The sequence below is a fragment of the Erythrolamprus reginae genome, chromosome 6, assembly GCF_031021105.1.
Source record: "Erythrolamprus reginae isolate rEryReg1 chromosome 6, rEryReg1.hap1, whole genome shotgun sequence".
NCBI classification, from domain to species: Eukaryota; Metazoa; Chordata; class Lepidosauria; order Squamata; family Dipsadidae; genus Erythrolamprus; species Erythrolamprus reginae.
This window is the reverse complement of record NC_091955.1, coordinates 91,635,383-91,650,834: the sequence shown is the minus strand read 5'-3', so window position 1 is coordinate 91,650,834 and position 15,452 is coordinate 91,635,383. Positions and strand designations below refer to the sequence as shown.

At 42.0% G+C, this 15,452-nt stretch overlaps 1 protein-coding gene across 30 annotated transcripts in view; it reads left to right on the top strand.

Annotated features, from left to right (window-relative positions):
• The window catches only part of CELF2 (CUGBP Elav-like family member 2), a 591,098-nt gene that overhangs the window by 465,323 nt on the left and 110,323 nt on the right, over positions 1 to 15,452 (top strand). For all 30 annotated transcript variants that reach the window (XM_070754402.1, XM_070754411.1, XM_070754404.1 and 27 more), the window contains one exon: positions 7,890 to 7,938. In XM_070754402.1, coding sequence (XP_070610503.1) covers positions 7,890 to 7,938 — 49 coding nt within the window. The remainder of the gene's footprint in view (positions 1 to 7,889; positions 7,939 to 15,452) is intronic.

Genomic DNA, 15,452 nt, shown 5'->3' with positions numbered 1-15,452 from the left:
GTCATTGATTGATGGAATTCCCTTCCAGAAGAGGTCGTGACAGTTGTCAGCCTGGATAGCTTCAAGGCAGGATTAGACAGATTCATGGGTGCCAAGTGTATTGGTGGTTATTGAAACGGATGTCCAAGTGCCACCTCTATGTTGGTTGAGGCAGGCAGGATTCCCTTGGGTACCATTTAATAATAATTAATAATAATTTGTTAGATTTCTATGCCGCCCTGCTCCGTAGACTCGGAGCCAAGGGAAAGGGAGGGTTTTGCCTTCTCTTTCTGCTCAAGATCCCCATGGACAATTGGTGGGCCACTATATCAAATGTCAACCGCTCCAATCATGACTGCAAAAAATACGACTTCAGCAACAGAGTAATCAACGCCTGGAATACACTACCTGATTCTGTGGTTTCTACTCCTAACCCCAAAACCTTTAACCTTAGACTATCTACAATTGATCTCTCCCCCTTTCTAAGAGGTCTGTAAGGGGCGTGCATAAGCGCATCACTGTGCCTACCGTCCCTGTCCTATTGTCTACTTTTTATCATTACTTATCTAATGTTTTATATGGACAAATTATCATCCTATAATTGTTTGACAAATAAGTAAGTAATTAAGTAAGTAAGTAAATAAATACATAAATACATAAATAAATACATAAATAAATAAATAAATAAATGTGGCACAGAATGCTGGACTTGATGAGCTTTGGCCTGATTCAGCAGGGCTCTTCTTATGTTGTTATGTTCCCTAGATGAAACCATGCCTGAACCATAGTTGCAGCTAAATTTTAAAGTTTTTTCCCTCATTAAAAAAACAAGTCCAACATCCTACCATTAAAAAAAAAAAACTAAGAAAATAGAAAAAAAAAGATACCGCAGAGAAGAAAGTTATAAAACCTAGGAATAGCTTCAGAGGAGGGACGTGAGAGAAAGAATCAGCTGTAAATGAATAGATGTAAGGGTATGAAGGAAAATGACCTTGAGGAAGGAGGATAAGAGATGCTGCCTAAGGAATGAATAGATAAAAGACGAAGGAGCCTGCAGCTGCTTAACGGTTAGAAAAAGCAACATAGGAAGAAACCACATCTAAATTGACCAGGGTTGTAAAAAAACAAGAGAGGGAGGGAGATTTCTACATTTTTGACTTGTAAAATCCTGTTAATGTAGCCCCACAATTAAGGAAAATTAGCTCATCTGATCCTGCCTCCTCTCTGGTTTAGCTGGAAGGGCTCAGAGGGCAATCGTTGGTGGCCTCCATTGGAACTGTTGCTCATGGTTTACCTGGCACCGGAGCTGGAAGCTTAATGTTTCTGCTCTGTGTACAAAGCTAATTATCCATCGCAAATTGCTTTGGAAAGAGCCATAGAACTTTTGTTGGAAAAACAGCCTTGGAAGATTTTTAAACCACTAATAAACTATTTGTAAGGGTTTATCTTTTACATCCTGTTCCAACTAGGAGTTTTGCTACTGTCTGTCTCTCTGTCTTTCTGCCTGTCATCTATCTATCTACATATCTATCTACATATCTATCTATCTATCTATCTATCTATCTATCTATCTATCTATCTATCTATCTAATCTATCTATCTATCTATCTACCCTACCCAACCAACCAACCAACCAACCAACCAACCAACCAACCAACCAACCAACCAACCAACCATCTAATCTATCCTATCCTATCCTATCTATCTATCTATCTATCTATCTATCTATCTATCTATCTATCTATCTATCTATCTATCTATCTTTATCTATTTAATCTATCCTATCTTTCTATCTATCTATCTCTATCCATCCATCCATCCATCCATCCATCTATCTATCTATCTATTTATCTATTTATCTATGCTATCTATCTATCCTTCCTTCCTTCCTTCCTTCGATCCATCCATCCATCCATCCATCCATCCTATAAGAAATGGAGTGCCAGAAATATTCTACTGCTCTAATTATACAACTTCATAGAAACATAGAAGATTGACGGCAGAAAAAGACTTTATGGTCCATCTAGTCTGCCCTTATACTATTTCCTGTATTTTATCTTAGGATGGATATGTGTTTATCCCAGGCATGTTTAAATTCAGTTACTGTGGATTTACCAACCACGTCTGCTGGAAGTTTGTTCCAAGGATCTACTACTCTTTCAGTAAAATAATATTTTCTCATGTTGCTTTTGATCTTTTCCCCAACTAGCTTCAGATTGTGTCCCCTTGTTCTTGTGTTCACTTTCTTATTAAAAACACTTCTCTCCTGAACCTCATTTAACCCTTTAACATATTTAAATGTCTTGATCATGTCCCCCCTTTCCCTTCTGTCCTCCAGACTATACAGATCGAGTTCATTAAGTCTTTCCTGACCTTCTGCTTAAGACCTTCCACCATTTTTGTAGCCCGTCTTTGGACCCATTCAGTTTGATCAATACCTTTTTGTAGGTGAGCTCTCCAGAACTGGACACAGTATTCCAAATGTGGTCTCACCAGCGCTCTGTACAGCGGGATCACAATCTCCCTCTTCCTGCTTGTTATACCTCTAGCTATGCAGCCAAGCATTCTACTTGCTTTTCCTACCGCCTGACCGCACTGTTCACCCATTCCGAGACTGTCAGAAATTTCATTGTTTATTTGAGATTGTTTTATCTTCAAAATAGTTTGGAATGTCTTTTAGCATTCTGGGGGGCCATCAAGACTTATTAATCAGGTAGCCAGTCCATATGATAAAGATCTTCAGGATGGAAGGAGTGAGATGTGAGTCTTCATACACATCAAGAGGTCATCGCACAAACAGTATGAATATAAAGTACCATAGTTTGTGCACAAACTGAATGTGCAGTGATTTCATGGCCTGAGATGGACACCTGCGACCTATAATTCAGCTTTCCTAGAACAAACTCTGCCTCTTGGGGATAAAACAAAACTATCCAGAAAGCCTTACCCACATTCTTCGTCACATATCAAAGACTTGTTATGACTGTCCATTTAGCCGAGTAGACATCTGTGGACCCTAGAGAAAATAGCAGGCTTGATTGAACCAGGAAAATATTACCCAGTTAGCAGATTCCAATCATGACTCATCTTGAATCTTCTCACTTGATGGCACGTTGATCGGGTTCTGTCTGAGAACGTATAATTGAAAGGAGACGTTATAAATGTACAGCTCGCTAGATATACTCTGGCTGGACTGCTCCCAAATTATTCTCTTTACATAAGGCTTTGGTTTTCAAAAATAACACTCCTGTATTTATTTTCTTCCACATTGGAATTCGTCAATGTACATCTACGGCATGCAAGTGCATTCCAATCTCACAGGCTAAATTTAGCTAGTATGGTTTTTTATGTATGGTCTGTTATTGTTTTTACAATAAGGGTTTTAAATTGTTGTTTTTTTACATTAGATTTGTACATTGTGTATTGTTGTTGTGAGCCGCTCCGAGTCCTCGGAGAGGGGCAGCATACAAACCTAATAAATTATTATTATTATTAATAATAATAATAATAATAATAATAATAATAATAATAATATTGTTCTGTCGGGCTCTCTGGCAGACTCCTCCCAAAAATTCACAGGTACACATTTCAGACACACACACGTTTGAAAATTCAAAACAATGTTCTTTATAATGAAAATTCACTTAACCTAAGCCCTCTTTTGGTATAGCAAAGAGCACTCGTCTCCAAACAACCTGGTAATTTGTACAAGTCCCTTATCAGTTCTGTGATACTTAGCTTGCAGCTGTGAGGCAACTCACAGTCCTTCTTCTTTCACAAAGTGAAACACACTTTGCTCTGCTTTAGTTTTAAAGCGGGGGAAAATCAGCACACAAAAGGTCCCAGTCAGTAAAGCAGTCACGAAACACCACGATCAGATAATCCTCCACAATGGCCAAACCCACAGGCTGCTATTTATAGCAGCCTCATTAATTACCCCAGCCCCACCCAACCACAGGTGGCCTCATTTTCTTTGATAATAATCTCTCAGTTGTTGTTGCCTATGCATCGCTCTCCACATGCGTGGCTGTATCATTAACTCTTGTTCTGAATCCAAGGAGGAGCTAGATAATTGATCTCCTTCTGAGCTGTCTGCCCCACTCTCCTCGTCCCTGTCACTCATGTCTTCTTGGTCAGAGGAGCCTTCATCAGAAGATTCCACCGGGGGCAAAACAGGCCTGCAGCATGTGGATGTCTCCCCCACATCCACAGTCCTTGGGGCAGGAGCTGGGCCAGAGCTAACCACAACAATGATTCATCCATTTTTGTGTGTTTCAAATAGTCCATTTTCCAGATCCAGAGGCAGCCTTTTACATTCCAGGATTTATTTCATGTTGGAAACAGTCACTAAGGGACTGAGTGGAATTTGGCAAAAGGATGGGAAGAAGATTTGGCAAACGCAACAACACTTTTGGGGACTGAGTACTATATTAGATCCCACATTCCATCCCTCCTCTTTTGAGTATAGGATTAAATCTTCAGGCTAGAGAGAAACTCATTCAAATAATGCCGTTAAGACTGCAAAGAACGGAAGCCGTTTTTCTATGTGCAAAATCTTGCACTTTTTCCCAGTGAATGATTTTTATCGGACTGTTTTGATTGTGTTGTTACTTTTTAAGCTGCTTTGGATTGCTTTTCAGTCGAGAGGCTGATCAAAACTCTTTTAAGCGAAAGGAATAAAACTTAATTCCAATTGTCCCCACGGAGTTTCAAAATGTAACGCCAAGGTAAATATGGAAAGGGTTGCCGGTTGAAGTACGAAATGTATCTTCCCACTGTGGCCTTGGCGTGCGGTCACTCATTTGGAGGGCTTAGAAATATTTCTGTTCGCTAATGGATAAATGACTTGGCCTCAAAACATTGTTGTGCTTTAATTCATCGGGGGGAGGGGGGGGAGGAAGAAAAGCAAAAAAATTAAAGTAAAACCCCAAGTAGCTGGAACAGAGAAAGAAAGAAAAATGGTTGCAGTTCTATGGAGCTTCCAAGATTGTGTTGCATATAAATTTTAAAAATGGGCTTGAGCATGGAGATAGAAATGAAACAATATATTTCCTGAGCTACATGAAGGGCAAGGATGGGAGAGGAATTAGTTCTATTCGTGTTTCAGTGCAGATGTACTCAATCCTTATTACCCAATCTATACATCAGCTTTCTGCAAGTAGACACTGTATTTATACTTTGGGACTACGCCTGCAGTAGTGGGCTGCTGCGCCTATTGGGGGGGGGGAACACAGTGGGGGTAGTAATTTTATGCACTATTTGTTGAATACAGTGGTACCTCTACTTACGAACTTAATTCATTCCGTGATGAGGTTATTAAGTAAAAAAGTTTGTAAGAAGAAGCAATTTTTCCCATAGGAATCAATGTAAAAGCAAATAATGTGTGTGATTGGGGAAACCACAGGGCCCTGTTTCCTCCCAGGAGATTCCTAGAGAGGCCCCACAGAGGCTTCTCCCCGCCTTTTCTGGCCCTGTTTCCTCCCAGGAGATTCATAGAGAGGTTCCACGGAGGCTTTTCCACGTCTTTTCCGGTCCTATTTCCTCCCAGGAGATTCCTAGAGAGGCCCCACGGAGGCTTCTCCCCACCTTTTCCGTCCTTGTTTCCTCCCAGGAGATTCCTAGAGAGCCTCCACGGAGGCTTCTCCACGTCTTTACTGGTCCGGTTTCCTCCCAGGAGATTCCTAGAGAGGCCCCACGGAGGCTTCTCTCCACCTTTTCCATCCATGTTTACTCCCAGATGATTCCTAGAGAGACTCCACAGAGGCTTCTCCGGGTCTTTTCTGGCCCTGTTTCCTCTCAAGAGATTCCTAGAGAGGCCCCACGGAGGCTTCTCCCCATCTTTTTTGGCCCAGTTTCCTCCCAGGAGATTCCTAGAGAGGCCCCACGGAGGCTTCTCCCCACTTTTTCCGGTTACAGTTTTGGAGGGTCAGGTTTGTAAGTGGAAAATGGTTCTTGAGAAGAGGCAAAAAAAATCTTGAACACCCAGTTCGTATCTAGAAAAGTTCGTAAGTAGAGGCATTCTTAGGTAGAGGTACCACTGTACTTAATAGTTTTTTTTATTGTCCTTCCTCCTCTAGTACCTTAGTGTGATCCTTAATTACTTAATTAATAGGAAATAATTAAGTAGTATGTTTTTACCTATAAATGTTTAAATCATTTTAATCATTATTTAGAACTGAACTTTTATAGCAATTAAAGAAAATTGAGCTACTTGCCTCATCTGTTATCATACTGAACCTTGTGGGTTCAGTACAAAACTTTAAAATGTTACTGTGCTCCTCAACAAATAATTATGTCTATCCTTTGTCCTTTCTGTAGCTATTCAAATAATGTGACTTCATCAACTGAGAGAGTCCAAGCACCTATTTCAAAACTTATTTTACTCTATATCTTCCTTCCTTCTTGTCCCGCCTTCAGGTGCTTTGGAGAATAGGTTGACCCTCTTCTTTTTGTGAGAATGCTATCATGTCACTCCGAGTCCTTCTCTTATGTTATGATTTGCAACTCGATTTGCAACGCAAAAAAGGCACAAAAAAGTCAAATCGTTCTATGTCATCATATCATTCTGCATTATAAAAATGCAGAATGGGTACAGACATTTCAGTCCCAAGTTCAAATTTTTACAAGAGCATAAATATTTCATGAACATGTTTTTTTTATCAATCTGCGGCTATACAGTATAACGAAGCCACACGGGAGCTTCATGCCAGCCTAAAGTTGGATCTATTCTTCTTGCCAGTTGACTAACAGCTGGAGTTTTGCAAGAATGCTGGTGTGATTTACCAATAAATCAGAGGAATAAAACAAGTGTGGTTTATCATGAAACCACACCTGAACTGGGCAATCTTTCAAATTGAGAACAGTCCTTGGTGAAATTGATGACATGGACCATCGGAAGGGAGGCGACGATAAAATCAAATTTATGAAATCATGCATTTAAGCGTGGGGCTTATTTAGAACTTACCCCTAGAAATATGAAGCGCAAAGTAGCCGATAGATCAACCAGCAAGTGCTGAATGAATAAGGTACAAGATAATTGGAGAGCCAGCTGAACTCTGCATTAATTTGCATTCCTAATGTAAACCTGTTTCTTTGGCACAATAAGCCCAGCATTTACTTGGCTAGTAACAATAATGGTGAGGATTGCAAATAGCCAATTTATTTATTTATTTATTTATTTGTTACAGTAGAGCTGTTGGATATATGTGTGTCTAGAATAGAGTAGAGTAGAGTAGAGTAGAGTAGAGTAGAATAGAATAGAATAGAATAGAATTCTTTATTGGCCAAGTGTGATTGGACAAACTTCCCTCCTGAAATTTATTTAACCCTTTAACATATTTAAATGTTTCAATCATGTCCCCCCTTTTCCTTCTGTCCTCCAGATTATACAGGATTGCAAATAGGCAATTGTTACAGTAGAGTTGTTGCAAGTATGTGTGTCAAGAATAGAATAGAGTAGATTAGAATGGAATGGAATGGAATAGAATAGAATAGAAATGTTTATTGGCCAAGTGCGATTGGATACACTTCTCTCCTGAACCTAATTAAACCTTTAACATGTTTAAATGTTTCGATCAAATCCCCCCTTTCCCTTCTGTCCTCCAGACTATACAGATGGAGTTCATGAAGTCTTTCCTGATACGTTTTATGCTTAAATCCTTCCACCATTTTTGTAGCCTGTCTTTGGACCCCTTCAATTTTATCAATATCTTTTTGTAGGTGAGGTCCTACTAAGAGCCATCTTGGCATGCTTTCTGCAACACAAATGCAACTTTTTAAACTTCCATGTGCAATGGCCTAGAGAAAATTTAGGTTGGGTGGATAAGAGAACTTGAAACTTGTGCTTGATTCGAGGCGATTCCAACCCATTTCGCTTTTCTCTTTCCTTCTTCCTTGTCTGTTGTCTCTAGATGCATCATCCCATTCAGATGAAACCTGCAGATAGCGAAAAGTCCAACGGTAGGTGGCGAAATAATTTCTTACTTAAATGTTTATTTGTTAATTTGTTTTCTACCCCACTGCCTTCATAGAAGACTCTTACAAGGAGGACAATAATAAGCTAAACACAACAAACAAACAAAAGGCTTAGAGATTAATCAAAACACTCTAGATCAGTAATGGCAAACCTATGGCACGGGAGCCATTGCCTTAGCTCAGCTCCATTGTGCATTTGTGTGCCGGCCAGCTGATTTTTGGCTCACACAGAGACTCTGGGAAGGCATTTTTGGCTTCCAGAGGGCCTCCAGGGGGATGAGTGAGGGCGTTTTAACCCATCCCTCTGGCTCCAGGAAAGCCTTTGGAGCCTGGGGAGGGCGAAACACGAGCCTACTGGGCCCACCAGAAGTTGGGAAACAGGCCATTTCCAGCTTCCAGAGGGGGGGGGAGAGATATTTTCACCCTCCCCAGGCATCGAATTATGGGTGTGGGCACTCACGCATGCACAATAGCGTATGCACATGCTCTTTCAGCACCCAAGGAAAAAAAGGTTTGCCATCACTGCCCTAGAAGCTAAGAAGTGTCTGAAAATGCTGTTATACCCTTGTTTAGTGGAAGTTACAATAGTACCTTTTTTCATACTTACAACCACTGCTTCATCTTCATGGTAACATGGTTAAAAACGTGGTGACTGGTTTCTACAAGTAGTCCTCGATTTATGATCACAACTGAGCCCAACATTTGTGTTGCTTAGGGAAACTTTTGCTAAGTGAGTTTTGCCCCGTTTTATGACCATGATAATAATAATAATAATAATAATAATAATAATAATAATAATAATAATTTATTAGATTTGTATGCTGCCCCTCTCCAAGGACTCAGAGCGGCTCACAAGAAGACAATGCACAATATACAAATCTAATAGTTAAAAAACAATTTTAAAAACTCTTATAAAATAATCATACAGCTCAAACAGACCATACATAAATTATAATAGCTAATGGGTATATTAATTTCCCCATGCCTGGTGACATAGATGAGTTTTCAGGAGTTTACAAAAGGCAAGGAGGGTGGGGGCAGTCTTAATCTCCAGGGGGAGTTGGTTCCAGAGGGCCGGGACCACCACAGAGAAGGCTCTTCCCCTGGACCCCGCCAGATGACATTGTTTAGTCGACAGGACCCGGAGAAGGCCAACTCTGTGGGACCTAAACGGTCGCTGGGATTTGTGCGGCAGAAGGGGGTCCTGGAGGTATTCTGCTCCGATGCCATGTAGGGCTTTATAGGTCATAACCAACACTTTGAATTGTGACCGGAAAGTGATCGGCAGCCAGTGCAAGCCGCGGAGTGTTGATGAGATGTAGGCATATCTGGGAAAGCCCACGATTGCTCTCGCGGCTGCATTCTACATGATCTGAAGTTTCCGAACACTTTTCAAAGGTAGCCCCATATAGAGAAGCCAGCACGGTTGTTTAAGTGAACCAATGCAGTTGTTAAATTAGTGAATCGATTTGTTCAGTGTATCAGGCTTCTCCCATTGGCTTGACTTGTCGGAAGTCGCAAAAGGGAATCACATGACCTCAGGACACTGAAACCGTCATAAATATGAATCAGTTGCCAAGCAACCAAATTTTGATCACATGACCTGCAATGGTTGTAAGCAGGTGGACGGGTGCATCCCAATGAGATTTTGCTTCCGCGCATGCACAGGAAACAAACTCTTGTGAGATGATGCACATGCGCAATATTTCAGTGGTTTTTTGCTTCCGTTAAAAATGCGCAGAAGCCAAAAAACGCCAAAATCTCACACGCATGCAAGTTATCTCCCAAGATTTTGCTTCTGCGCAGAAGCAAAATTTCGGCAGGACGTGCGCGCCCGCCTGCCGGTCACCCGGAGCTGCTCGTGCATTGCCATTTTTACCACCGGCAGTATGGCCCATACTGGTAAGGAACCCATTACTGGTTGTAAGAGTGGGAAAAACAGCGCTAACTTATTTTTTTCAGTGCCGTTGTAGCTTTGAGCGGTCACTAAATGACCTGTTGTAAATCAAGGATTACCTGTATTTATGACGGTTGCCCTGTGCTGCAGTCATGTGATCCTCGTTTGCAATCTTCTGAGCAGCAAAGTCAACGGGGAAGTCCGATTCACTTAAGAATAGTGTTGGGCAAACCCAATGAAGTTCGGGTTCGGCAAACTCACCTGAACTTTGCCGTAAAGTTCGGGTGAGTTCGGCGAACCCAAACCCGAACAGCAGCAGCGCCGCTGCCGCTTCCTTTTCCGTAAAAGTAAGCAAGGATGTGGGGAATTCCCTACCTTCTTTTGTTTCCTTTTATTTTTACAGAAAAGGATGCCGCAGCGGTGCTGCAAGCAAAAGGAGGTGGGGAATCCCATGATGGGATTCCGGGGGCGGGGCTTTGACATCATGGAGATTCCTTCCGTCCTGTTTCGGCCGGCCAGGAAGTAATCTCCATGACATCAAAGCCCTGCCCCTGGCATTGGATTTGTTATTATATACTGTTTTTTATTATTGTTGTGAGCCGCCCCGAGTTTGCGGAGAGGGGCGGCATATAAATCCAATAAATCTAATCTAATCTAATCTAATCCCATCGTGGGATTCCCCACCTCCTTTTGCTTGCAGCGCCGCAAACAAAAGGAGGTGGGGAATCCCACGATGGGATTCCCCACTTTCCTCCCAGGCGGTGGCGCTTCGCGGTGTTCGAGCTTTTTAAAAAAGTTTGGGTTCAGGTTTAGTTGTATTTTAAATTATTAGATTTGTGCTACATCCTTATGTTTGTATCTATTCTGTGAGCCGCCCTGACTCTTCGGAGAGAGGCGGCATATAAATCTAAAGAAAAAGAAGAAGAAGAGGAAGAGGAAGAGGAAGAGGAAGAATGGGAAGGAGGAGGAGGAGGAGAAAAAGAGGAGGAGGAGGATGAGGAGGAAGAAGAAGAAGAAGAAGAAGAAGAAGAAGAAGAAGAAGAAGAAGAAGAAGAAGAAAAAGAGGAAGAGGAAGAAGAAGAATGGGAAGGAGGAGGAGGAGGAGAAAAAGAAGAGGAGGAGGAGGAGGAAGAAGGAGAAGGAGAAGGAAAAGAAGAAGGAGGAGGAGGAGGAGGAAGAAGAGGAAGAGGAAGAGGAAGAATGGGAAGGAGGAGGAGGAGAAAAAGAAGAGGAGGAGGAGGAGGAGGAGGAGGAGGAAGAAGAAGAAGAAGAAGAAGAAGAAGAAGAAGAAGAAGAAGAAGAAGAAGAAGAAGAAGAAGAAGAAGGAACCCCCGCCTGTCAGCAGTGGTTTTGCTGAAAGAAAGGAGAAGAGAGAAAGTCAAAAGAAATCTCTCACGTTCCGTCGAGCGTGAGAACTTCTCTATTCCCGCATGGAGGAATTGCTCGCCGTGGCCTTTTTCCAGGATGTGTCTTAGTTCCTCATTGATTATTAATCAGGGCAGAAGCCACGCACCTGGAGATTTGAATACCTGGAAATGTAAATGATGGCAGGGCCGTCTCTCTCTCTCTCTCTGCAGAGATAGCTGGGTTTCATTTTTGTCCCTTCTTCTGTTTTTTCAGTTTTGTTTTTTAACCTCTTTTGGAGAGCTGAGGTCATAATTACCATGCATCCCGATGTCTCGGTTCTCCGCGGATTCTGCACAGCTTTGAAAAGAACACAAACGCCCTTGGCATTTTTACAGTAGCAATAGCAGTCGCGGTAGCATTTAGACTTATATACCGCTTCACAGTGCTTTACAGCCCTCTCTAAGCGGTTTACAGAGAGTCAGCATGTTGCCCTCCACAACAATCTGGGTCCTCATTTTACCCACCTTGGAATGATGGAAGGCTGAGTCAACCTTGAACCTGGTGAGATTCGACCTGCCAAACTTCTGGCAGCCGGTGATCAGCAGAAGTAGCTTGCAGTGCTGCACTCTAACCGCTTGTGCCACTGAGGCTCTTACAATCTAAAAAGGGTGCATAAATAACCACAGAAAAACACCACAACCAAGCAGGCTTGGGCTAAAATTGTGCAGATGGAATATTAATATCAATATCAATATTAACAACAGCAAACAACAACAATGGTTGCCTATCAGTTTCCGGTCACAATTCAAAGTGTTGGTTATTACCTATAAAGCCCTTCATGGCACCGGACCAGGATACCTGCGAGACCGCCTTCTGCTGCACGAATCCCAGCAACCAGTCAGGTCCCACAGAGTTGGCCTTCTCCGGGTCCCGTCGACTAAACAATGTCGTCTGGCGGGACCCAGGGGAAGAGCCTTCTCTGTGGTGGCCCCAACCCTCTGGAATCAGCTCCCTCCAGAGATTAGAACTGCCCCTACCTTCCTTGCCTTTCGTAAACTCCTCAAAACCCACCTCTGTCGTCAAGCGTGGGGGAACTGAGACATCTCCCCCTGCCTATGTAGTTTTAGTGCATGATATGACTGTATGTATGTTTTTTTATATTGGGGTTCCTTGTTTTTAGATTTTTTAAATGTACAATTTCTATTTTAGATTTTAAAATATTGTTTTTTATCACTGTTGTGAGCCACCCCGAGTCTGCGGAGAGGGGCGGCATACAAATCTAATTAATAATAGTAATAATAATAATAATAATAATAATAATAATAATAATAATAATAATAATAATAATAATAATGTTTTCTTCTGTTCCACAATACCAGCTCAAGTTTCTCATCTTTCAGCCCACGTTTTTGTAAACCACCCACAGGTCAGCGGATACCCTAGGACAGTGATGGCGAACCTTTTAATCCTCAAGTGCCGAAAAAGCATTCGGGTGCGTTATTGTGTATGCGTCAGTGCCCACACCTATAATTCAATGTCTGGGGAGGGGGGAAACAGCTTCCCCTACCCCCTGGAAGTCCCCTGGAGGCTGGGAATGGCCTGTTTCCTAAGTTCTGGTGGGCCTCGTAGGATCGTGTTTTGCTCTCCCCAGGCTCCAAAGGCTTCCCTGGAGCCGGGGGAAGGTAAAATAACGTCCTTCCCCATTCCTCTGGAGGCTTTCTGGAAGCCAAAAATGCCCTCCCAGAGCCTCTGTGCGAGCCAAAAATCAGATGGCCGCCACATATATGTATACTGGAGCTCAGCTAGGGCAACGGCTCATGTGCCAGCAAACATGGCTCCACGTGCTACCTGTGACACCCATGCCATAGGTTCGCCATCACTGCCCTAGGAAAATATAAAATACTGAAATGGAAACTCATCCATTTATTTGCATGTTAATTTAACCATCCAGATTTAGTATAGATTATGCCTAATTCTACACGATGATTTCCACAAGGGATCCATTGGCTGTTTAAGCACCTTATTGTTCACACCTTTCGAAAGCTTATAACGTTTGAATGATTCTCTTTGCTGATATCTCTGGGGTACTGGCACAGCCGGCAAGCCACATGCAATTCCAGTGAAATCAAAAATTAATTTATCTGCCTTTCCTCGATCGTGTGCTCAAGCAATTAGGTATTTAAATCTGTTTGAAAATTAAAGGATGGATGGCAGATACCTGTTATGTAAAAAACAAAGGAAGAGTTGAGAGCTTTCACCTAAATGAAGGCGTTGTTTATTTTAAAATATACTTTTCTGTTTTTTTTTAAATAAAATATTTTATTGAGATATTTAACACACATATACAAACTTCACATATACATAATAATAATAAATTTATTGTCATTGTCAAAAACAACGAATTGTCATTGGCAACGAAAGTCATGTGACACCCAGAGACCAGTCCCACCATACATAAAATCAGAATAGGTAAATTTAAAAATATTATTATTATTATTATTATTATTATTATTATTATTATTATTTTTAATTGGATTTGTATGCCGCCCCTCTCTGCAGACTCGGGGTAACTAACAACAATGTAACAATCCAATTTAATAAAACAACTAAAAACCCTTATTATAAAAACCAAACATATACACAAACATACCATACATAACTTGTAATGGCTTAGGGGAAGGAATATCCTAACTGCCCCATGCCTGGCGACAAAGGTGGGTCTTGAGTAATTTGCGAAAGACAAGGAGGGTGGGGGCCATTCTAATCTCTGGGGGGAGTTGATTCCAGAGGGCCGGGGCCACCACAGAGAAGGCTCTTCCCCTGGGGCCCGCCAAACGACATTGTTTGGTCAACGGGACCCAGAGAAGGCCAACTCTGTGGAACCTTATCGGCCGCTGGGATTCGTGCGGTAGAAGGCGGTTCCAGATGTATTCTGGCCCAATGCCATGTAGGGCTTTAAAGGTCATTACCAACACTTTGAATTGTGACCGGAAATAGAATAGAAAATAGAATAAATGTCCCACCCACTACAAATTCCCCATCCTGAACCACTCAACCATCTACTTGACAGACTGGGTAATATTGTCCAACAATTCACTGATGGCGACCCTTTAATTCGTTGTTAAGTGCAAATATAACTCTGGGATAAAAACTATTCAGGAAACGTGTGGTCCGAGTTCTAGTTGTTCTGTATCTTCTGCCAGAAGGCAACAGTTCAAAAAGATTGTAAGCAGGATGAGAAGAGTCTTTGAGAATAGTATGCACCTTCCTAGAACAGAGAGATGTGAAGATGTCATCCAGGGCGGGTAGCTGGAGCCCAATTATGTTCTGGGCAGTTTTAATAATTCTCTGTAGAGCTACGTAATCATAATGTAAAAATAATAGAAAGTTAAAAACAAAAACATAGTGGAAAAAAACAAAAAAAAAACCACCCCAAAACAAAAAGACAAAAAATCATAAGCAAAAAGAAAGAAAAGGTTTTGTTAAAAACAAGAGAAACAATTCGTTTCACTCCAAACTTCCAAATCTTCAACATAAATTCTTGATAATCTTATGTAGTTTTACATATTATTATTTAATCTATCCTAAAAATCATCGGTCAGATTTAGCATGTTAATACAGTGGTACCTCTACCTAAGAACGCCTCTACTTACCAACTTTTCTAGATAAGAACTAGGTGTTCAAGATTTTTTTGCCTCTTCTCAAGAACCATTTTCCACTTACAAACCCAAGCCTCCAGAACAGTAACCGGAAAAGGCAGGGAGAAGCCTCTGTGGGGCCTCTCTAGGAATCTCCTGGGAGGAAACAGGGCCAGAAAAGGTGGAGAGAAGCCTCCGTGGGGCCTCTCTAGAAATCTCCTGAAAGGTAACAGGGCCGGAAAAGGTGAAGAGAAGCCTCCGTGGGGCCTCTCTAGGAATCTCCTGAAAGGAAACAGGGCCGGAAAAGGTGGAGAGAAGCCTCCGTGGGGCCTCTCTAGGAATCTCCTGAAAGGAAACAGGGCCGGAAAAGGTGGAGAGAAGCCTCCGTGGGGCCTCTCTGGGAATCTCCTGAAAGGAAACAGGGCCAGAAAAGGTGGAGAGAAGCCTCCGTGGAGCCTCTCTAGAAATCTCCTGAAAGGAAACAGGGCCGGAAAAGGTGGAGAGAAGCCTCCGTGGAGCCTCTCTAGGAATCTCCTGAAAGGAAACAGGGCCAGAAAAGGTGGAGAGAACCCTCCGTGGGGCCTCTCTAGAAATCTCCTGAAAGGAAACAGGGCCGG